General features: G+C 38.0%; 1 protein-coding gene across 5 annotated transcripts in view; it reads right to left on the bottom strand.

Moving 5' to 3' along the window:
- The window catches only part of QSER1 (glutamine and serine rich 1), a 63,353-nt gene extending 38,045 nt beyond the window's left edge, over nt 1-25,308 (bottom strand). Inside the window, exons 1-2 of one of the 5 annotated variants that reach the window (XM_072969750.1) lie at nt 25,167-25,282; nt 23,323-23,424 (exon numbers count right to left, since the gene is read on the bottom strand). Coding sequence is in view for 1 of the 5 variants with exons in the window: in XM_072969747.1 (XP_072825848.1) it covers nt 13,360-13,397 (38 nt within the window). In the remaining 4 variants the exon portion in view is untranslated. Of the gene's footprint in view, nt 1-13,359; nt 13,438-23,322; nt 23,425-24,723; nt 24,846-25,166 lie in introns of those variants that run through there. The other 4 variants (XM_072969748.1, XM_031681061.2, XM_072969751.1 and 1 more) reach the window with 4 other exon arrangements.
- Nucleotides 25,309-25,545: the final 237 nt, after the last annotated feature.

The following is a 25,545-nucleotide window of genomic DNA, read 5'->3' as shown; positions in this document are numbered from 1 at the left end:
TTCTTTTATAGTTAGTGCTTTTAGAATCCTGTCACTAATCCATTTGCATGTTTTCTTCTATTAGTTTCAAAGTTTTAGGTTTTATGTTTAGGTCCAGGAATCATTTTGAGATACTTTTTTGTGTATGATGTGAAGTAAGGTTCATATTTTAACTCTTTTAAAAATTAAAGAAGTTATCAATAAAAGTCACCCTTTCTAGTGTACAGGTCATTGCGTTTGGACAAAAATGTGTAAACACTGCAAAAACTAAGAGAGAGAACAGTTTCACCACTACAAAAGACTCCCCATACCCCTCTGCAGTGAACCCCTCCCACCACCTCTACCCTCAGACAGACACTGACCTATTCTCTCTTCCTATAGTTTTTTTTTCCCCCAAAATGTCAAATAAGTAGAATCATTTAATTTGTAGCCTTTTGTATCTGGCTTCTTTCACTTAGCTTAATGACTCTGAGATTGACTGATGTCAGTAATTCATTACACTGTACTGTGGAGCAGCACTCCATTATAAAGCTGTACCAAAGTTTGGTGGTGGTTTTAATACATTCATCATTTGAAAGACCTTTGAGTTCTTTCCTGTTTTGGCAATTATGAATAAAGCTGCTATAAACATGTGCACAAGGTTTTGTCTGAACATAAGTTTTCATTTCACTTGAGTAAATACATAGGAGGGCGATGGCTGAGTTATACGGTAATGTATTCAACTTTAGAGAAACTGTTAAAGTAGCTCTACATTTTTGCATTCCCACCAAAAATGTATGTCTGATCTAGCTACTCTGCATCCTCACCAGCACTAAGTATTATCAGTTTGTAGGTTGTTTCTTTTCCTTTTCTTTTAAAAAATTTCAGCCATTCTCTGTGCTGAACACTGGAATTTGACACAACACTGTAAAATGATTATGAATCAATAAAAAATGTTAAAAAAAAATTTCAGCCATTCTAATTGGTGTGCAGTGGTACCTCACTGCGGTTAATTTGCATTTTCTTAATTACTAATAATGTTGAGCACCATTTGTTTGTCTACCATGTAGAAATATTCTTTGGTAAAGTATCTACTCAAATCTTCTGCCCATGTTTTTATTGGGTTGTTTGCTTTCTTATCAATGAGTTTTAAGAGTTGCCTGTATATTCTGGAATCAAATCCTTGGTCAGATATATGTTTTGCAAATATTTTCTCCCAATCTGTGACCTCCATTTTCCTAAAAATGTATTCAGAAGAGCAGAACAATTTTTTATTTTATGAACTGTCCTTCTTATGTTATAGCTAAGAAATCTTTGCCTAATCCACTATCTCAAAGATTTCTTATGTTTTCTTCTAGAAGCTATTTTTTCCATTAAGGTCTATGATTCATTTGGAGTTCATTTTTTTGTAAACAGTGTGAGGTAAGGCTTGGAATTAATTTTTTTTTAATTTGGATATGTAATTGTCCCAGTACTATATATCAGAAAGATTACTGTTTACCTATTGAACCAATATGAATCTATGACCAAAAAAAAAAAAAATCAACTAACAATATATTTGTGGTTCTGTTCTTAACTATTGTGTTACACTGATCAGTGTCTGTTCTTAGGCCACCAACACAGTCTGATAAACAATTCAGGTTGTACAAAACTTCTAATTTTGTTCTTTTTCAAAATTATTTTGGCTATACCAGTTATTCCCATATAAATTTTAGTCAGCTTGTCAGTTTCTACAAAAACAGCACAATGACTCTATATATCAACTGGGGAAAACAACCGTTAAAGTATTGAGTCCTCTAATACATGAGTACATTACATCTATTTATTTTGGTCTTTAATTTCTCTCAGCAATCTTTTATAGTGTTTAGTGTACAAGTTTTACAAGTATAAATCCCTAAAAGTATCTCATTCATGTTATTTTGTTCTAAATATTTTTTTTAATGACAGCTTTATTGATACATAATTCACATACATAAAGGCCACCCTTTTAAAGTGTACAAATCAGAGCTCTTTTAGAATATTCAGGGGCTGTGCATTCATCACCATAATCCCATTTTAGAACATTTCATTGCCTCAAAAATAAAGCTGTACCCATATCCCCCTGTAGCCAGCCTCTGGTAATCACTAATCTTTCTGTCTCTATGGATTTGCCCACTCACAACATTTCATATAAATGGAATCATATTACATGTGGCCTTTTGTGACTGTTCTTTCACTTGGCATGTTTTCAAGGTTCATCCATGTTACAACATGGATATATCAGTACTTCATTCGATTTTATGATGAATAATCTTCCATTGTACAGACGTACTCCATTTTGTTTAGCCATTCATCAACTGCTACACACTGGGCTGTTTCCACCTTTTGGCTATTATGAATTATGCTGTGATGAAAATTCACGTACAAGTTTTTATGTGGATATGTATTTTTAATTCTCTTGGGTGAATACCTAGGAGTGAAATTGCTGGGTCTTATGGTATCTCCATATTTAACATTTTGAGGAATGGCCAACTGACATGGCTGCACCATTTTACACCACCAGTGTTTAATGGGTTACAATTTCTCATCATCTTTGCTGATACTTGTCATTGCCTGTGTTTTCACTTTTATTATAATAGCCATCCTGTAGGTGTGATGTGGTATCTCATTGTGGTTTTGATTTGCATTTACCTAATGATGTTGAGCATCTCTCTATTTTCTTCCTGACCAAACAAAAAGACAGAGGGGAAAAACCTTACATTTATGGGGATATGTCAAAGGGACAAAGAAACAAATTTAAAGAGCTCCCAATGACCAAAGGTGAAACATTCTGAGCAAAAACATTAAGTAGTATATATCCATGAATCCATACTGATAAAATTAAATTATTAAATAAATAATTGGAGAAAACACAAATCTCCCTTGAAGAATTCTAAATAATTTATATAGAAACTCTACATTCAAAGTGGTGGGCCCCTAACTCCCCATTCCTTAATGGGCTGCACACAGCGACTTTCTTCCAAAGAGGACAGTATCAAAAAGAACAGAAAAAAAAAAAAAAGAATAACTTTGCAGTGTAGAAACCTGACGAACACAACCTCAGCCAGGTGAAAGAGATCAGTATCAACAGTGGTAAATCATGTTAATAAGATTGACTGTTAATATGATGTGATGAAAATAACACTTTTTACCTCTGTAATCTCCCTCTGGAAAATCCGTAACTCCAGCCTCTGATCATGAGAAAAAACATCAGGTAAATCTTCAGAGAAGGACATGCTACAAAATACTTGACCAGTACTGCTCGAAACTATAAAGGTCATCAAAAACAAGGAAAGTCCAAGAAACTGCCACAGCTAAGAGAAACTCTGGAACACAATAAACAAACATAAAGGGGGATCTCTGGAGAGACCAAAAAAAAAATATATTAAGTGAAAACTAAGGAAATTTGAATAACTATGGACTTTAGTTGATAACAATATATCAGTATCAGTTCATTACTTATAATAAAAGTACCGTAAGAATGTAAGAAGTTAACAATAGGGCAAACTGGGTGAGGGGGTGTATGGGAAACCTGCACTATCTGCAAAGCTAAAACGGCTCTCAAAAATACAGTCTACATTAGAAAAAAAAATCTGTAAGCTATGATAAATCTGAAAAAATCCTCTTAATAGTTAGAATAATGATCAAGGTAATTTGTAAATATCAGGAGGTTCTGGTGTTGGCTTTGTTTTGTCTTGGTTTTTTTATAAATCCATGCTAACTCCAATCGTTTCTTTAATAGACATAACCCCTAATTGGTCTCTCTGCTTCTGCCCTAACCCTTCTCACCCCTCATTCTCAGCTCGAGTCACTCCCTTAAAAAGCGAAGTCATGACAGTTTTATTTTTGTTGTTTTTGAGGAACCTCCATACAGTTTTCCATAGTGGCTGTATCAATTTATATTCCCAACAGTGCAAAAGGGTTCCCTTTTCTCCATATCCTTTCCAACACTTGTTATTTGTTGTCTTTTTGGTAACAGCCTTTCTGACAGGTGTAAGATGATCTCACCGTGGTTTTGATTTGCATTTCCCTGATGATGAGTGATGCTGAACATCTTTTCATATGTCTGTTGGCCATCTATATGTGTTCTTTGGGAAAATGTCTATTCAGGTCCTCTGCCCATTTTAAAAATCAAGTTGGTTGTTTTTTAAAATACTGAGTTACATGAGTTCTTTGTGTATATTAGATTTTAACCCCTTATCAATAGAATTTAAATTAAAAATTAAGTTAAAAAACAGAACTACCATACTATTCAGCAATTTCGCTTCTGGGTATTTTTCAAAAAAAAACAGAACATTAATTCAAAAAGATGTATGTACCTCTGTGTTCACTGTAGCATTATTTACAATAGCCAAGATAGGGAAGCAACCTAAGTGTCCATCAACAGATGACTGGATAAAGAAGATGTGGTGTGTGTGCACGTGTGGTGTGTATAACGGAATATTGTATTCATTACATGTATATAATGGAATATTACTTATCCATAAGAAACAATGAAATCTCGCCATTTGCAACAACATGGATGGGCCTAGAGGGTACTATGCTAAGTGAAATAAGTCAGAGAGACAAATACTGTATGATTTCACTTATACGTAGAATATAAAATACAAAATAAATGAACAAACATAGCAAAACAGAAACGGCCTCACAGATACAGAGAATAAACAGGTAGGTGGGGGATGAGTGCAACAGGTAAGGGAGATCAAGAAGCACAAACTCCCAGTTACAAAAGAAATGAGCCACAGGGATGTAGTGTACAGCATGGGGAATATAGTCAATAATATTGCAATAATTTTGTATGGTGACAGATGGTAACTAGACTTATCATGGTGACCATTTTGCAATGTACATAAATACTGAATCACTATGTTGTGCACCTGGAACATAGTGTTCTACATCAATTATGGATTTTTTTTTTAACTAAAGCTAAATCATGAAACTTCTCTGCTCAAATCTTTCCAATGGCTCCCCATCTCACCCTTGTAAAAGCCCAAGTTGTTACAATAATCCTCAATGCACTAAGTGATCTAACTGCTGCCCCCTTAAATTACTCCAACTTTATGTATTTTCCACTCCAATCACACAAGTCTCCTGGCTCTTCCCTCAAACGTACCAAGCTGGTTCTCCCCTCACTTCCTCTGAGGTCTCTGCTCAAACTTCACCTCACTGAAGATTTCCCTGATCACCTCATATAAAATAACATCCTTCCTCTATCTTCTCTCCGCATTGCCTAACCCTCTCTCCTTGCTTTATTTGTCTCCGTATCACTAATTAACACTTGACATAATTGACTAGTTTGCCCATTAGCCCCTGAAATGAACACTTCATGAGGACCAGAACTTTGCTTTCTTCACTGCTATATCCCCAGCACCCAGAATAGTATCTGGCATATTGTAGACACTCATAAATGTATAGGTATAATCTATGTTCAGTTTCAGAAGAGAAACCACCTTTAAGTTACAGCTCAATCACCTCCCATGCAAATATGTACTGAGTACTTATTCTGATTGCCAGGCATCCTGATAAGGGTTGAGAACTCAAAAATGAAGGAACAAACTAGACGGACAGCCCTTTCTAAGAAAACTGAATATCCTGAGACTTCTATTAATTTTAGGCACTATATGAGTTTTCAGTATAAGGCAGAGATCTAACTGGGCCACTGTTCAATGGATTTAATTACTGAAGCCCAAATTAAGAATGTTCTACACCATAAGTCGTAAAGGGAGCAATCCAGATAAACACCCTCTCAATAATCACATAAATAAGTTTTTTAAAAAAAACTTATATATAAAGCATAATGGGATAAAGATTAAATGTGATAAAACAATTAGCTAACTGAAGCAACACTAGTTTACTGAATTTTTTAAAAAACTAAAATTCTGTGCTTCCCTCAAATAATTAAACATAGTCACCACATGGCTCAGCAGTCCCACGTCTAGTTATATACTTAAGAGAACTGAAATGTATACACTTACACAAAAACTTGTACATGAATGTCCACAGAAATATTATCATAATAGTCAAAAGGTAGAAACAATACAAATACAACTAATAAATGGATAAATAAAATGTGATATAGCCAAACAGTAGAATATTGTTCAGCCTTAAAAAGAAATGAAATACTAAGACATGCTACAACATGGACGAACCTGGAAAATACTATGCTAAGCGAAAGAAGCCAAACACAAAACACCACACACAGTATGACGCCATCCATTTCTGTGAAAGAAGCAAATCCCTGGAGACACAAAGCAGATTCCTGTGGTTGCCGGGGGCTAGGGAGAGGGCAGACTGGGAAAAGACTATTAATGAGTTATGTGTTTCCTCCTGGGTGATGGAAAATGTTCTAGAATTAGACAGTGGTGATAGTTACACAGTCTTGTGAATAGTCTAAAAACTACTGAATTGTACAATTTAAAATGATTTGTGAATTATACCTCAGTAAAAACTATAACCATCCAAACTTAGTGATTATGGACAATTTTTCATGAAGTGTGCAATATCATCAAACAAGGCGGTTCTAGACAGATTTGCTGTCATGCATGTGTTTACGCTCCCTCCTATGGCTGGCCCATCTCCACATGTCATATAATAATGATTTTTTTGGTTAATTTGTATATAATATTTTTATGGTTTTAAAGTAAGTTTCAAAATTATCTGATGGTCACTGGCTTGTTGAGGTAATTTTTTTAAACAAAAGCCACATTTTTAAAAAAGATTTTATCCTGGAAAAAAAGAAGTCTCAAAACATTGGTCTTTGTTTCTAAGTCATACACTTGAACCAATATAAAATCTCTTTTGAATAAAGAACCTTTATAAATAAATATAAATAATATAGGACCTCCTGTGGCACAGCTCCTCCTAGCCCCCAGGGCCTGGATGGATAGTCAGGAGAGAGAACCCTCCATGCTCCAAGCACTATAGGAGTTAAGGCCCAAGGAAGAGGGAGGAGACAAGGGTAAGAGCCACAGCTGCGTCACTCTTCAGATTCCCAGCCGAGCATAAAACTTCCATCTTCCATCCCCTCCCCATACTCTCAAAGTGTGGTATAGACTCAGTCTTGATGATAAGAAGGGTCAGAACTTTGAAGGGTATCATCTTCCTTCAATGGCTGTTACTTAAATTCCAAATTAAAAACTGACATTTTCCATTAAAAACAAAAAGATCATTCAGTTACCATTCTCCACCCTTGTTTACTCTAAGTGTGAACATTCTTTCACTAAGCTGCTTTCCTAATTTTAGTTTAATTTGTTTAACAAAGAAAATTAAGTTTAAGGTAGATAAGAAAGCTGTGACAAAAATCTCATCTAAAATGGCAATTTGTGCAGTGAAGATGGCATATGACCTTAAGAAAAACACTTCTGAGTGTATTATTGAGAATAAACTATCTTAATGGCTTATAACCAGATTATTAATAACATGTACAAATCTTCTCCTTGGGTAGCATACTCTTATGTTCATAATACTTAAGAAATAAAACACATTCCAAGTTTTAAAATCAATTAGCAAAAGTTCCATGAAATATGTTAAATCCCAGGTAAACAAGTCAGAACTTGCACACAATAAGTTACTTAAGCACTGAATGAATGATTTGGCCTTAAGTAGTATTTTCTTCTCTGTGTTAAAGAACTAGGCCACTGAAAACATACATTCTAAAATACAATAAAAAACAAATTTAGAAGTTATTGTTTTTATCTTAGGTGTATCAACTTTCCACAGTTAAGAAAGATAAGAAACTTGGATTGGAAGTTAGGAGACCCAGATTGCAGTCCTGATTTTGCAAATAACATGTTTCAAGACTTTCAGCAAAGCACATAATCTTGTAGAGCCCTAGTTTCCCTATTTATGCAGACTAGTGTTCTGTGTATTTCTAATATTCTGAGTTAAGCAAAATATTTTTACTTCCTCTATCACACAGTATTCTTTAGTATACAATCTGCCTTCAAAATTGAGTACAATGATAACACCGAGTTCACTGAGAACTTTGCTGTGGATCTCTCTAGCATGTCCGTCCCCCTCATATCTAAATATTAAACAATATGAATCTTTATTTTTTTAACTAATTGTACTCTGAGAATTAAAAACAAAAAACCAGAAGCATAAGAATAACCAGCCCTTATTAAGGAATTATTTATTGTGAATTTGAAAAAATAAACAAATGAACAGTGAGACAACTATGTGACAGCTATATAAAGGCACAAGCTTTGCAAATAAGCCGCAGGATTCAAATCCAGTTCTGTACTTTACAAATTCTGCAACTTGTGGCTAACCACATAGTCCCCCTATGTCTCAGTTTCCTCAATTGTAAAATATAGTGAATAATAATATGTACATTTTAAGGTTGTTGTGAGAGTAAATGATAAAGCATACATACAGCACTTAGCACAGTACTATGTTTGGCACACAAATCAATGCCATTATTATTGCACCTAAAGGTGAAGTCAGCATTTATACAACTGACATTTATTGACTGCCAAGTACTATGCTATGCACTAGAAGACACAGAAATAAAAAGGCATAAGTAAATAAAAAAACAAACATTACACAGTATACGAAGGCTTACCTCTAGGAAATGACAGCTGAGTACTGAAAAAAAGAGGAGAAATTATACAAGGAAAGAAATAGAAGAGTATTTCAGGAAGAGTTAATACCATATATAAAGACCTGGAAATGTAAATAAGATGGTACATTAGCAGACCTTTAACTAAATTCTTTGTGGTTGTGCATGCAGTAACATGCATTAGAAATGGGGATATGAATTAGACAGGAGCCAGATTATGGAAAATTATATGCCAAAATGAGAATCACACATTTTATCTTCAAGGGAATCAAGGGCCTCTAAAGAATTCTAACCAGCATTAAATGATTAAATATGATTTTAGAAGAATGGTTTTAACCAGAGGTGTTCATCAGCGTCGTCTGCTGGGTTTTTTTAAACTATACACTCCTAGTTCTCACTTTCAAAAGTTCTGCATTAGTAGTTCTAAGATGGGACCATGTAAGCCACTTTGAAAAAGCTCTTAAAGCAACTCTGCCATACACCAAGAGTAGAGAATCACTCTTAGAAGGATATCTGATCAGCACTGGAAGGAACACAGCAAGCCTAAAGCAGGAAGGCCAAGATCCTACTGCAGAAAACCAGGTAAAAAATTATAAGGACAGAACAGTGGCAACAGTTAGACATTTAAGAACTCTTACAGAATAGAACTGACAAGACTCAGCCCACAATGATTTGTGGGGGAAGACAGAGGAATCATGAATGTTAAGGAACTACTCATAAGGCTGAACAAATCTGGGAGAGTTTGATTTTGAATGCATCACATTTGAGGTGAGATGTTCATAAGAGATAAAGTGGGAAATCCCAAAAGAGGGCTAGTGAACACCCCCACACAGAACTCGGGAAAGAAAACTGAGCTGGAGATTAAAAATGGGGAATCATTACCACTTGGGTATTTCTGAAGTCATGAAAGTGGATGAAATTGCCTGAAGAGTGTCCTCCATTAGAGACGGGCTGAGGACAGAAGCTATTGGGACACTACTTCTGGAGGAGACAGCAATCAGCAAAAGTTTCCGTGGAAAGGGGATATTAAACTAACTCTGCGCCAAAGAGTTATGAGTTGCCTGAGGTGGGAAAGTTTGCTATGGGGAGTAGTGAAAGGAAAAAAGACCAACGTGAGTGTACTGAGGGAAGAGGACGGTGGCAGGAGAATGCATTCACCTGGAGAGGCAGAAGGCAAGAGGCAGACATAAAAACCCTGTGGGCACAATAAGGAGTTTGGATTCTATTCCATGTGCAATGGAAAACAACTGAAGAATTTTTAAGCAAGAAGAGTGATGAAATACACTTTTAAAAGGTGACTCTAGCTGTCATCTGCTACAAAACTTCCCTTAGTTTCCAAACTAAAATTGAAAGCAAAGGGAATCCTAAACTCAAATAGGTTTTTCAATGTCATTAACGACCCTGCATACAAACATTACTATCTAAGTAGCTCCAAGTTTCACAAAATACTACTTTAAAAATAAGTATTAAGGCCAGAAACTAATACAACATTGCAAATCAACTATACTTTGATAAAAAAAAAAAGAAATACAAAGAGGGTTTACAAGTGTTTAGAAACATTTTTGGCTTTTAGTCTTACAAAGACTAATTTATTTAACAGAGATACTGAGGATTGAGCCCAGGACCTTGTGCATGCAAAGCTCACACTCTACCACTGAGCTATCCTCTCACCCCCTACGAAGACTAATTTAAAAAAGAGTGTTAAGGGATGTAGTTTAATGAAGTTGACTACCAACTGCTGAGTAATTCTACAGTGATGTCCTCTAGTGACAACAATGTGATGGTAAAAGATACTCCCCTTTCTTTTGAACCCAACTTTACAGAAAATCACGTGAGAGGAGACAACTCTGTTAAAAATGGTGAACTTTTTAGGATATTAACGGCTATAATTTTAAAAATGGCTATAATCACAAGTGTTGACAAGGAGGTGAAGAAACTAGCACTCTCAAACATTGCTGGTGGGAATGTAAAATGGTGCAGCCACTTTAGAAAAGCCTGGCAGTTCCTCAAAATGTTAAACACCATTATCATATGACTCAACAATTCCACTCTTAGGCATCTACACAAGGAAAATGAAACACGTTTTCACACAAATATTTTCATGCAAATGTTCACAGCAGCATTATTCAAAAGGGCCAAAAAAGTGAAGAAAAAAAAAAACCCAAATGTCCATTAACTAGTGAATGGATAAACAAAATGAGCTGTATCTATACAAAGGTATATTGTTCCATTACAAGTATTTATAAGTACTGATACATGCTACAACATGGGTGAATCTCAAAAACGTTATGCTTAGGCAAAGAAGCCAAACACAAAAGAACATATATTTTATGATTCCATTTATATGAAATGTCCAGAAAAGGCAAATCTATAGAGTCAGAGAATAGATAAATGGTTGCAAAGGACTAGGGGTGAGGATGGGGAGTGAGGTTTCTTTTGGGAATAATGAAATTGTTTGAAGATTAGATTGTGGTGACACTGTGGTGATGTATATATACTAAAATCACTGAATTGTACACTCAATATAGGAGAATTTTGTGGTATATAAATTAAGCTTCAATAAAGTTATTTTAAAAAAAGTACTGGAGGAGTCAAATGGCCTGGATTCATTATCTCTAAGGGGATCTCTGGCAATTTATAGCTTCTTTGGGCCTTAACTTGCTCAATTTTTAAGCCTACCTCAGAGCACAGGTAATTACTACACACTGCATCACCACAGATCTCCAGGCACCATGAGAGGTAGCTCCTGCAGGAGATCAGAAGGCAGAAGAGAGGAGCCCGAGTACTGTTGTCCACTCCCTCCCTGCTTCCCAACCAAGGTTCCAGCTATGCTGCATTTCTCCACAACTACACCTCCTTCTGGGCTCCAGTAATTGTTGCCCCATCACAGACCTAGAAATGGCTTCACACTGCTGCTACCTACTCAGTATCTAAATATCCCTGCTTGGTCCCTTAACACTGCCCCCAGCAATAAAGTTAAGTCCTCCACTAAAGTGGCCTCAGATGAATCATCTGAGTGAAATTACGTTTCACGCAGGGCTCCCAACTAATAATTGGTGTAAAGGAGGTACAACTGAAACTTCATACCAACAAGTTATTGTTAAATCAAGTATGATTTCTTGAGATAAGTAGATTTGTTTTAATTTTATATACATCATTAATGACCTATCATTAATGATCTTTACCAAAAAAAACCCCACCTCATTTTGTATAAATGATACATTTAAATATACATTAAAAATACAAGTGGTTAAACAGAAGGTGTTTCTGTTTTCACTAAGCTGAAATGAATAGTATGGTATTCCTGCCTAGTGAAGCAGTAGAACATAATCAAAAACCAATCTATGAATTCCAAACATTACCTACAACAAAGGGACAGATTTGTAACAGATGCCCCCCAAAACACAATGCCAAACTCAAGGCCACTCAGAGTTTCCGTCTGTCGTTTTGTCGGAAAATAAATGAAATGTGATGGTGACATGGCATATGCTTGGCTATATCCATGATAACAAGAGTCACCAAGACCTGGATTGGACACAATTCCAAAATCCCATTTCATCATCTTCCTTTTTTATTTCTGCCATTGCCTGCACCACTGACCTTTCCTTTGAACAAAGAAAAAAATTTCAGGTACAACTTTTCCCATCCCCAATATTTTTCTGTAACACTTTTTTTTTGAAAATAAAATACATCTGTCAAAGCAAATTATTCTGTGATTTGAATTGCCTCAAAGTATTAACTATCTGTAATGTCCAGATATTAACATTCATTTAAGAGGTAAATAAAATGGTCATGTGGGTCCTGGATGATTACCTCTGATTTCAGGCTATGAAGAGATTATAAAAAAATGAACTAGTAGGGAGCTGATTACTTCTCACAATAACACAGCAGAGTTCATATTTCCATGATTCAAATGCATAGGTGCTATGAAACATTTTAATTTCTTCAATGTATCTTAGTTTTATGGCCCAGGCTTTCCCATACCAAATTAAACTTCCTTTTTTTTAAAAAAACTTTTTTTTTCAGTTTTTTTTTGGAGGGGGAGGTAACTAGGTTTATTTATTTACTTATTTTTGGAGGAGGTACTGGGGATTGAACCCAGGACCTCATGAATGCTAAGCATTTGCTCTACCACTTGAGCTATATCCTCCCTCCCTAAATTTCCTCTGTACTTGAGAAATTAGTAGAGTTGAATTTTTAGCCATCACAATTTTGTTAACTAATGTTAATATGGTCTAGGATTTCTGCCATTAGGTAAGGAAAGTGTCCAAAGATACACATTTATAACAATAATAAACATTTGTGCACTAGTTTCATAGATGAACATCTATACATCTTTAGTTTAATATAAGAACAACATTTTAGAGGAGGGGAAAAGATTTTCAGGTGAATCAAAATCTGAAGTTTGAATATTCATTTTGATACTCATTGTACTATTTCTTCTTTCCCTACAAATCTGAATAAAAATTAATTAGAAATTTTTCAGATGCTCAAAAGGTCTTCCTAAGGAAATTCCCAAAAATCTGTAAGCCCATTAACCAAAGACTTATAATAAAACCACTAGTATTTTATATGATTGTAATTGTACTATATTATTTATACTAAGATTGATTTCAGATACCAAAGCAGGTAGGACATCTTTAGACTGCCTTAAAATATCCCACATATGGTGGTCATGTTGAAAAAAAATTTTAAGTCTTTATCTTTCAGAGACATACTATGGTTGAAAGAGACACATACATGGTCTGAAATTTGCTTTGAATTAAAACAAAGCAAATACAAAGTAGGGAGAGAAAAGGGGACATATATGAAACAAGACTGACCTTGTGCTAAAATTGTTGAAGCTGGTTAATGGATACATAGGGATTCATTGTATATTCCCTCTAAATGTGTTTGATTTGAAATTTTCCATAATAAAAATTTTGCTGTTATATGCACTAGAGAAAATCAACTTCTAAGTGGCTAGTTCATGTTCTAGATTTCTGGTAGAGGAAGAAATTATAACAAACATTAGAGAAAAGGCATATATTTTGAAACAACAGTTAAAGATTTCATAAAACATATTCAAATGTCATAATTTACAAGTTAAAGGATCTTAAAATTTCTTAATAAACATGTCTGTTAAGCATGAACAACAGACATACTCACTTCATACACTTTATGAAGATGATGCTAAAATGTCCATAATAAGGTACACAGTGTTAATTAGCTGATATAGTAGATTAGCTTTTAATAGCAAGTCTGGAACCATCATCTTCTATGCTATATTAAAATATATGTTAAAGAGGATCAGATTGAAGCCAAACTTGCTCTCGTTAAAAAAAAAAAATACAAAGATATTAACTAACAGCAAAAGATCATCTCTAGTTTCGTTTTTTTGTCTGTTTTTTTGTATAGCCACAGTTCTACTTAAAACCTCATCCTTTCCTATGGTTCACACTTTCATTTTGGCATTATTCCACTAGACCCTTTGTGGATTTGGCCAAATCAAACTCTGACTTCAACAGTTAAATGTCTAAGTGGGGATAGTACCAGCTGCTTACCAGATTAATATTCATTTTGTAGTTTGCTCAATATGAGAAATGTTTTAAAATGTTAAGCTCTCTAACTTAAGCAGATCCAAGCACAAGTATTTTAGCTTACGCACATTTTTGTGTTTGCCATGCTTCATTGGGTCAGACAAATCTGATCTCAAGTTAAATAGGATCAGTGATCACACAGAAATGAGAATGATGGCATTAAATCATATGAAAATTTCATTATTTTATGTTTAGTTATATTCTATAAAGGCCTACAGTCCTATCCACATAGAACAAACTACCTGGTCAGGATTTCTAAAGAAACTTACGGAGGCCAAATTTAAACTCCGAAATATTAGATAAGAAGTCAAAGCAGAATATGCTCCAGCATTAAATATATTCTTTATTAAATCATTATCTATTGAATACTTACTATGACAGATAGAGATATGGGGGGGGGGGCGGGGGGGAGGACCAAACAGCTCAAGTCGGACTGTCAAACACCCAAGGGTTAATGGACAGGGACCAACAATAAACAAGAACAGAGAAATATTTAGTATCAAGGATTGAAAAGTGTTATCAAGAACCTTAAAGCAGGGTACTGGACAATATAATGATGAAGGTCAGGGGTACCCCCACTGAGGGTACTCAGGAGAGGTCTAACAACGTGACATTCTGAACTGAATGAAGTGAGGGAGAAAGCCATGGAGATTATCAGAGGGAAGAGTGGTCCCAGCGAGGAAACAGCCCAAAGACCCTGAGATAAGAGCATTCCTGCTGCTGTTCAGGGAACAATGGGAAAATGGCGTGTTTCACTCAGAGATAAAAGAGACAGAGAGCAAGGGAGAATCTGTGGTATGGTTGTAGAAAAAAAATGAAAGAAAAACGAGCGGATATGCTAAAGCCAGGCCCATGTCCCCCCATATCCCTCTTCATATTATACAGTATCTCCACGTGTATTTGAATACAGCTGGCATGGTGATTAACAAATGTTTACTACTGACCAAATAGAAAAGAGAACTGACTGCAAAAAAGCCTAGATTGGAAAGGCCTGGCTGGTTCAGTCCAAGTGAGGATTCGGAAGCTGTGTATTAGCAGCAGCCTGAAACAAGTCATCTAGCATGTTCCTAAAATTTAAAACAGCAGTAGCACCAACGAAGGATAAACATTTAATAAAGAAGTAAGATTTTTTTGTAAGCAAGTTTAGCAAAGGAGTAGGCTCTTTTTCCCTTTATTTGTTTTATGAGGGGGGAAGTAATTAGGTTTATCTATTTATTTATATTTGGAGGAGGTACTGGGGATTGAATCCAGGATCCTGTGATGCTAAGCACGCACTCTACCACGTGAGCTACACTCTATCCCCCCATTTTTTAAAAATAAAACTTGTAGTCTCATTTGAATTGCTGGGGGAGGGGGGGATCCCTTACTGAAGTACCATTTCTCAAGTAAAACACTTCTCTTTTGAAAAGACTGCCACAGCCAAGTCTTTGTTCTAATAACACTATTTCAATTAGCCTGCCCAGTCCATGCTATTTGCATCTGCAATGCCTCCCCATCAACCTTCCATTCTTCGTAATCTTGCTTTTTCTCCCTCATATCACTTCCCAATATACTGGATAATTTACAGGGTCATGTTTATAAATTATTATCTGTCTCACTCCACTTACCCAGTGTAAATTTCACCAGGGCAGGGATCTTGGTTTTGTTCGCTGATGTATCCCAAGCTCCCAAAGCAGTGTTTAATATGAGAGTTGTTCAGTAAACATCTGTAAGATTTCCATAACCTTATGGCAACCATTCAATATGGTATAAACTCAGGTTCCCAAGTTTTCCCCAAAACCTTTTCAGTGAAAGTATGGTCTGGGAAAATAATTCTGATTTTTAAAATAATTGAGAAAAGTATTGTTTTCCAGCATAAATGTTAATGCCCAAGAGACCCGACATCCCTCTTAAAAGTCTCCCATTACTAAAGCCTCTGACTTTTTTTCACTTGCCAATACTACTTCAGCCTAAACCCGCACACCCAAAAAGTCTTCTCTGAGAGCCAGAACACCTTGACCACCAGCCCAGTCTCTAAAGTTGTACTTCATGCGTTCAAATCTTGCCTCTGCCCCTGACCAGCAGTGACCTTGAACAAGGAACTAACAGCTCTCTGCTTGAGTTTCCTTTTCTGTGAACCAGCTAACAACAGTAGCCACCTCACAGAGTTGTGAGAATTAAATGAGAACACGCAGGTACTGTCAGACCAGTGAGTGGCACATGGCAGCCATTCAGGGCCTGCTAGTTATCGCCAAGAGCTGAGGCTCAGGTCTCAGCCCACTACCCTTCATTCCCAGAAACCTTAATCTCTGAGGTTCCATGCTTGTCTCCATACAGATGTCTATTCAGACTCCCTATGTTCGCCTTTCTGGCCTTGTCAGCTGAGGACAAATAACTCAAAGAACATAAAAGTGTTGTAATAAAGAAAATTTGATGGGGCTACTTCAGATTTGGTGGTCAGGGAAGACTTTTGTGGAGAGACCACTTTTAAGAAGAGGTAACATGGAGAGGGTGGTAAGATGACAAACAGCATTAGCATCACCTAAAAGAACTAGTTAGAAATGCAAATTATTGGGCTCTACCTCAGGCCTAGTGATTCAGAAACTCTGGGGTTAGGCCCAGCAACCTGTGTTTCAACAAGTCCTCTGGTGATTCTGAAGGACTTTTAAATTCTTAACAACCACTGATTTAGGGTAAGATCGTGTCAGAGCAGGGAATTAACAGACTTGTTTCAGCCTTAGGACATTTGCATGTGCTCTTTCCTCAGCTCTCAGGAAAATGCTACTTCTTTAAGCAGGAAACGTTCTTGTTTTTTTTGCTTTCTGACTTCCATTCCTCCCCCAAGAATGTAAGCTTCACAAGAACAGATGTTGTCTGTCTTAATTACCACTGAACCCCTATTGCCTAGAATATTGCATGGAATATTTGTTGACTAAAATGAATGAACATTAATATTTTTCACTGCATCATTCTCATCAGAAAAAAAGGTCAGCAATATTTCCCTTTTCCTTACTTTTTAACATGTACTCTGCCAACAATCTCAGGCAATTTGATCTTTAATGACTCTCACATCCAAAGGAATCTTCCTTTCTATATCAATGTCCGCTCCAACCTCCTATCCCCTCTGTGATGATTAATTTCATGTGTCAACTTGACTGGCCATGGAGAGCCCAGATTAACCACCATTTCTGGGTGTGTCTGCGAGGGTATTTCTGGATGAGATTAGCATTTGAATCAGGGAACTCCATGAAGCAGACTGCCCTCCCCAGGGCAGGCAGGCATCATCCAATCCATTGAGAGCCTGAATACAACAAAAGGTGGAAGGAATCTGCCCTCTTTTGCCTGCCTCACAGTTTGAGCTGGGGCATCTCATCTTATTTTCTCTTCCCCTCGGACTGGGATTTACATCATGGGCTCTCATGGTTCTCAGGCCCTAGACTGAATAATACCACAGGCTTCCCTGGTCTCCAGACTGCAAATAGCAGTTATATTTATATACTGCTTATTGGTTCTGTTTCTCTGGAGAATCCTAATACAACCTCCCTCCTGTCTGGTCTGATGATTTTCCTTACTTGGTGTCCTGTTTTCTACCTCTGACAATTCATTCTGTACTTGACTGCCAAGTTTATTTTATTAGAACACTTTTTTTTTGTTGTTAACATCATCATCAGTATTCTCAAAAATCTTTCAAAGCTCCCTACCGAGCTATAGAGACTAAACTCCATGGCCTGACATCGAAGGCCCTCTAAAACCTAGTACTAATACACTATGGTACAGTGTTACTCTGGTGATTTCGCCAATTAAACACACCTTTGTATAGTCTCCTCCCATAACTCAGCACTGGACCCAGGACTGCTTCGACCAGCAGACTGCAGTAGAAGTGATGCTGTGCCAGTTCAAGGACCAGCCCTTAACTGGTCTAGCAGATTCCACGTCCTCCCTCTTTGGAATACCTGCTCTTGGAAGCCCCCTCTTTCTGCTAATACCTTATTCCATCCATGCAATGTTAATAATAATACAGATCAGTTTGCATGTAATACATCTGAAAAACGCTTTCATGATCCCCTTGAACTTGGTATCATTTTTCCCTCTAAGTCCCCCAAATATTTCTATATCTCTTAAAAAGAAACAAATATTCTGTCTAGTATATGTCTAGCTTCATTCATCCACTGAATGTTTAATGGGCACTTAACAATGTGCCAGACATTGTTTTAAGCACTGACAATAAAGCTAATATTCTATATACTACTCTATATGCTATACATCGTTTGAAACATTTTTCTGTGTTATCTCATTTAACCTTCAAAAAAGCTTTCTCCTTTTACATAGGGAACTTCAGGTATAGAGAAATTAAAAAATTTGTTTAAGATCACACTGCAAGTGGTGGAGTCAAAATATAAACTCCCCAAATTCTGATTTTAGAGCTTATGCTGTCAACTACTTCTCTAATCTGCCCTCTACAGACATGAGTAAGACAGCTCCCTGTTCTCAGGGAACATGCGTTCTACCAGTGGTGGTTAGTGGTATGGGGAAAGGACAGTAATAAATGACATGTAAATCTATAAAATTACTTCAGAAAGTGATAATGCTATGAAGAAAATAAAACTCTGTGATATGATACAGTGATGAGAAGTGACTCTAGATAAGGCAGGGAGAGAAGGCCCTTCTGAGGGGTGACATCTGGGAGAAGACCTAAATGTCCAGAAGCAGCAGCAAAGCCCCGCAGAGGAACTCCGGATTAAGAGAACAACCAGTGCAAAATTCCTATGACACAAATAATCTTAGCAAGTTTCAAGAACACAAATAAGGCCAGTGCGGCTGAAGGAGTAGTGGGAGTGGAAGGACGAGGCTGGAGAAGCAGCTGAGGCTCAGATCACTTCGGACCTGGCAGGCCATGATAAGGACTTTGCACTCTCCTCTGAGTAACATTAGGAAGCTTTAGGCAGGGTAATGACATTACCCGATTTGCATTTTGAAACGTTAACCCTGGCGGTTGCATGTTTAATAAGCTCTAGAAAGGCTAAAGCAGCAGCAAGGAAAGCAAACGGAGGCAACTGCAATTGTCCATGTGGGGAATTATGAACATGGAGGTCAAACCAACAGGTTTTACAGAGGGAGTGGATATGAGGAAAGAAATGATCATAGATGGCTCCAAATTTTTAGGCCTGAGCTACAAAGTAAATGATAGTATTATTTAGGAAGGTGGACTTGGAAGATTAAAGGAGGACCTGGTTGGGGATTAGAGTGATAATCACGTTTTGGCTATATTATGTTTGAAATACTTATTCAGTATCCAAATGGAGATGACAGAGCCAGCCAGATATGAATCTAAAGATATAAATGTGAAAATCATTTGATATATACGGCAACTTCACCCAGGGTGAGTGGAAAGAGAAGGAAAAGGATGGAACCCCACGTTTCCGGGCACTTCAACATTTAGAACCCAAGTAGAGTGGCAGCAAGTATGTCACCCTATCACCCTTCAGGATTACAAGTTCTTTTTTTTTTTTTTAATTGAAGTGCAGTTGATGTACAATATTAGATACGTTAAGGGTATATAATATAGTGACTCACAATTTTTAATGGCTATACTCCATTTATTGGATCACAAGTTCTGAGAGGCAGGACCGTGTGTCTCATTTTTGTGGTACTCTCTAGAACTTACCTTAGTAACAAAACTGAGATGCTCAATGCATTTTAATAAGTGAATGAAAGCTTACCATTTGATTTCTCAAGCTTTCACTGCAGAAATATGACACTTGAGGATAAAAGCAACAGTGCCTCACATATAGTGGGCCCTCAAATATATGTTTAATGAATGAAAGAAAAAACCTGGGCTGTGTTTTGCTATGCATTTTAGTACTCACGTTGTTCCAGAAAGCACAGCAAGGAAAGGCAGAAAGCAAGCAGCAGCCTACACCCCCATACTTCTAACCAATGACAATCACAAACACCCTAAACCCTTCATCTTGGTCCCTTTTACAGGGCAGAGGGGGAAGACGAGGAATGGCACTAGGGGCTGCAGCAAGGAAAAAAAGGACTTCCAATTCCCACACTAAAACAGAGTTCTGGCCTTCATGTCATAAATATGTATTAAACACAAACTACATGCCAGGCACTAGAGTATTCAGCAGCAGGCAAAACGGATAGTGTCCCTCAAAGAACTTCCATTCTAAAGAGGAAGGTATCTATTACATAAACAGTGCACAGGTATGTAATTACATTTTTCCTAAGTATTTTATAAAAGTGCAGGAAACATGTATCACTGCACAAAACAACAGGGGGCGGAGGTTGGAAGACAGCAGATTTTTAAAATGAGATACCTTCAGAAGTCAGTTTGGCAGGTAGGGAAAGGGTGAGAATTAGTTAGGTGGAGGTAACAGCATGTATGAAGGTTATAAGGTAGGAAGGAATTTAGGATGATCCAAGGAATATTAAATGGGCCAGTAAATGCAGGGCCATGTACAGCACATTACAGATTTTTAAAAACCTGACCCTAAGATGTAGGAGTAGTGACAGAAAGGGTTTAAGCAAAGGAGCAACATAATCAAACTGGTAGATCTATGTTTTTAAAAATCACTCTGGATGCTATGAAGAGAATGAACTGAAGGAAGGAAAGAAAATGTTCAAGATTACTTAGTTATCACAGAGAAAAAAATGTGACAATGAGTGTGTATATGTCCATGAATGACTGAAAAATTGTGCTGAACACTGGAATTTGACACAACACTGTAAAATGATTATGAATCAATAAAAAATGTTAAAAAAAAAAAGATTACTTAGTTATCCAAGTGAAAAATAATGGTGGCTTAGATCAGGGTGAAACAGCAGAAATACAAAGTAGACAATTTCAAGATTATTTAAGAGATTAAAAAAGAAGTATGGCTGGTGACTGAGCCCAAGCAACTCCCAGCTTCTGGCCTGGGCAACTAGGTGGACAGAGTGTGACTTACTGAGGTAGACTTCACTAGACAAACAGAGGTGAGGTGGCTGGGGAAGGTTTGAGCTCGTCACTAGGGATGCCAGCTATACACACAAGTAAAAGCTTAAAGACGTAGTTGGATATGCGATTAGGTACTCAGAAGAGGTTTGGGCTTTAGACACACAGACCACCACCTCCAGAGACGGTATTTAAAACCACAGGCATGGAAGTGATTATCCTCAGGAGAAAGGAGAGAATGGACAAGAAATCCTATCAATCCCAATCCCCGAGGAAACAACATGTAGAGATCAGAGGAGCTAAGAACCAGTGAAGAACAGGAAAAAGCTGTGGGCCAGAGAGGTAGGAGGAAACCAGAAAGTACTCAAAGGGCAATGGTGATAAAGAACATTGAAATAAGGATATTAATGATGGTTGGGCTTCCCAGCCAGTTATAAAAGGTTATTAACCTATTACATAGGCAGATTACAGCATCAGACCATCTTACCATGAAGTAGTGCAGTACCGTAATGAAGTATGCAGGCTCTAGATACACAATGCCCAGGTTTAAAGCCCAGCTCCGTTATTTACTAGCTACGTGGCTGTAACCTTATTAATGTGCTATGCCTCAGTTTCTGATTGTTAAAAAAGAAAGTGAAAATAATACCTACCTCAAAGGATTGTTGTGAGGATTAAATAAATCAGTGTGTGTGTGTTTATCACTTAAAACAGCAGTTAGCACAAATCAGCTGTCAATAAATATAGTTACTATTACTTACAACATTGTTTCTATGGGGAAATACTTTCTGAACACAGAAGTTTGTTTGAAATAACCCTTCACTAATTTGGGAATGTCTACTCCTTATAAATTGTGATCTTATAGATCTTTTTCCAAAAGCCTTGAGGGGAATTCTAGATTTAAAACTTACCCCAAAAGTCCTTAATATGGGAGCTGACCATTTTTACAGAAGCTAATCATTGTTTTGTTTTTTTTTGGAAGGGTACCTATCACACTTATTATATATTCATGCTACAATCAAAAAGAACTTATGTGTTAGGAAATTCTAAAAACCGGTGGCAAAAAAAAAAAGACTATTTCAAGTCAGAAAGGCAAAAAACAAATATAATTCTATTTTAAAACAAAACATTTCCATTTAGTCACTTTCTGGTATATATTCAAATACAAACACAACATTTATGACCACCATGATGAAACAGCCTGTCTCTGTCAGATATAAATGTCAGGTATAGAAAAGGTAGCAGGTGTAGCTTCTTGATGATCACTTTATTTCCAAAAATATCTAAAATAGCGTACCTATTTTAGATACCAGTATTTAAAACAGCTCCACAAAAAAGTATTTCCAACCACAAGGTGACAGGCAAAGATACGCTTATTTGATCCCTAAAACTGACAAGAGTACAAACAAATGGAGATTTATATGACCAGGGCCTATCTCCGAACTTGCCACGAACGCAGCAAGCACTATTTAAGAAACTAAACATTCAGAAATCTCTCTATACACTCTACTTAAGGTAAAATGCTAGAGTTTTCCCATTAGCTTTTTTTTCAGTTGTTAAAAACAATGGAAATACCTAAATCTGAAGGAGCTGTTATACCAAAAGAATATTATTTCAAACTCATGAAAAATTGTTTACCATGCTGTTTCCTATCAACTGATAAAAATGACCCATTTCAGGACCAAGTAAAGCCATAAAGTAGGGTATCAGATCCCATGTCGGTAACAACTGAATATCATTGCCATCTGTTAGCTTCAGAAGAGGTTACTGGAAACAAGGTGACAGACAGGCTAACTCCTTATGGATAAGTATCCATATTACATCATCACAACTAGTACTCATTTGCACCTTCAAGAAAAACTGCCACAAGGGGGAACAAAAACATTCAACTGATGCATGAATTATGAAAAACGTTTTTAAAATGTTATAAAAATATGAATAGACTTCTGAAAGCACAAAATACTTAAAAACTTACAGGGCATATTTTGGATTCAGTATTTTTTATATAACTGAAATGAAAGAGGACATTGCACATTTTGAGGAATAAAATGAGGTACAATTAAGAAGTGTGTGTAGCCCTGTACAGATGGCCTGATTCTAACACAAGATGTTAACAAAGCAAGTTGGTGGGGGGAGGGGGAAAGCCTGCATTTTCTATGCTATAATTTAGCTAACTCCACCCCCAAAATATATTTTAAGAGGGGAGGGGCTTAGCATTTAAGAATCAATAATTTCCAATAAACAGAAAATAAATCCCTTTTAGATTATGTGTTCCAAATAAATCTACTTACTGTTTTCAAATGTGTTTGGGAAGTCATTCTTTGTTACTTTGATAAATAACATTTGGAAAATATGACAAGTAGATTTTAGTTTCTTGCCTCAGAAGTATTCTGCTAAAAGAAATAACAGAAATAACTAGATAGCATTTGTTTCATGTACCTAATAAAACATTTTTTCATTTAAAACATAAAAATGCTGCACAAATACCTATCATTACTGTTCACTAAAGAGAAAGTAACTTTAATTTGTAAATTATGGTATCTGATGCAAAAGCTACTTGAAAAATGAGAGTCAAATTACCACCCAAAAAAAGGGAGGTGCCAGACATTTTTCATAAAACTCTTTAAAATGTCTTTTTGTACATAATACAAAGTTACGACTATTTCTGAAAGGTCTCAGCATTTATTTATCTCCAAATTGGCACATCACATTATTATTTTTTCCACCCCATCTCTTTAAAACAAGGGACCTAAAATTTTCTAAGAAAGCTTATTTTGCTTTTCTTGAACCAGATTTTTCTCATTCTCTCACAATCAACCCAAGGAACTAAGACAAAGACCAGCTACTCTTCGCACAAATTTTCGCACAAATCACGAACGTGGCACTTTTATAAAAACAAAGAAGATAACCTAGAACACTGTGGTATATAAAGCAAAAAAAAAAAAGTTCACTTCTGTAGTGACAATAATAAAGAAATCTGATGAGATCATAAAGCCACGAAGCTTCCTGTTGGTAGCTGAGGATATGAAGTCATTAGCAACCCAGGATTCCCTGGTCCTTGTAATCAGAAGCTGCACCTACCAGATTCTGCATTGTTCGGAAGAAGTGGCTTTAAAAACACCCCGCTCCCGAATCGTCCAAACCAAACCACGCCTTCTAGTTATCATTCAAATGGACCGTTTCACAGTGGGGCACTACTACACATTTCCCGCGAGCTTAAATATCTAGTTAGAGTCAACATTTTAGATTCCCTTGGTCATGCTGAAGCAAAGATGAACTCTTGAACCCCACGCTACATAACGAGCCAGGGCTTCAAAAACCGAGAATGGAGAAGCATGCTTCTGTTCTTCAACCTTTATGGCCTTCACTGATCGCCCCCACCTTCAATTTCTTCCCAGCTCTTAGTCACCCCAAGACACAGAAGGCAAAGAGAGATCCCTTACTTCCTGCTGTTGTTAAAAGAGGAGGAAACCCAAGAGTTACTTTGAACGCGTTAAAGAGAAATAGCTTAATCTTGGCCACCACTGCAAACATATGTCACCCAGCCCTGGCGCAGCGTTCGCGCCCCACCGGAACCCCTCTCAGGCCCCACTCCCCGGGGGTTCTCCCGCAGCCCAGCCCGCCCGAGTCCCCCAATGTCAGGGACGCGGCTCCGTGCCTCTTCCTCTCCCGCCTCCCCCACCCTTACTCACCTCCGGGGGCCCCCAAGACCACATTGTCGGTTTCAATACAATGGAATGTCATTGCGCTGAACTCCTCGGCGCCCCCCTGACCCCCCGAAGCCAGTCCCGGGTCTCCCTGATCGTCGAGTTCAGCCACGAACCCAAACTTCACCATGTGAGAGGCCAGGACCCAGGATGTGACGGAGATCCACGACTCCCGCCCAACCTTCTCTTTTACCCACGGTCCCCGACCAGCTCTAGCTGCGAATCCAGCACCGGCCACCCCTACCCAGCCCGAGACCACTTCACAGGAGTCAGCAGCAGCCTCTCCCGGCGGGGACGAAGGCGAGGAGACGAGCGGAGAGTTACCCACCCGGCCCAGACCCCTGGGCGGCACTGCACAGGGCAGAAGGCCCCAAACGCATCCCTGGCCTTTCCTGGCCCACCACGACCCCGCCGCCCACCCTCCCTACCTGGCCTTGAGGCTGGGGCTGCTGCCGCTGCTGCAGCTACTGCTGGCGGCGGCGGCCGCGGCTCGGGGTTCGTAGGCCCAGGCAGGGGCGGGGGGTTGTGCGGCGGCACTGGCTGGGGCGGCGGGGGGCGCGAGCGGCGGCGGCGGGTCGGCGAAGCCGGAGGTCGCGTAGTTCCTGTCCATCGTGGGGGTTGCGTAGGGAGGGCGGGCAGCGGTGGGGGCTCCTCTAGGGCCCTGTGAGAGGGGGGCGGGAGGGGAGGGAGGGGGCGGGGGAGGAAGAGGAGGAGGCGGTGGCGGCGGCGGAGGGAGCTGCCCCCTCACATGGCCCCGGCGGCCGGACGGGCGGAGGGCGCGCTGGCCAGGCTATGCCGGGGGGTCTC

The sequence above is a fragment of the Vicugna pacos genome, chromosome 10 (genome assembly GCF_048564905.1).
Source record: "Vicugna pacos chromosome 10, VicPac4, whole genome shotgun sequence".
In the NCBI taxonomy this organism is placed as follows: Eukaryota; Metazoa; Chordata; class Mammalia; order Artiodactyla; family Camelidae; genus Vicugna; species Vicugna pacos.
This window is presented reverse-complemented; position numbering and strand designations above follow the sequence as displayed.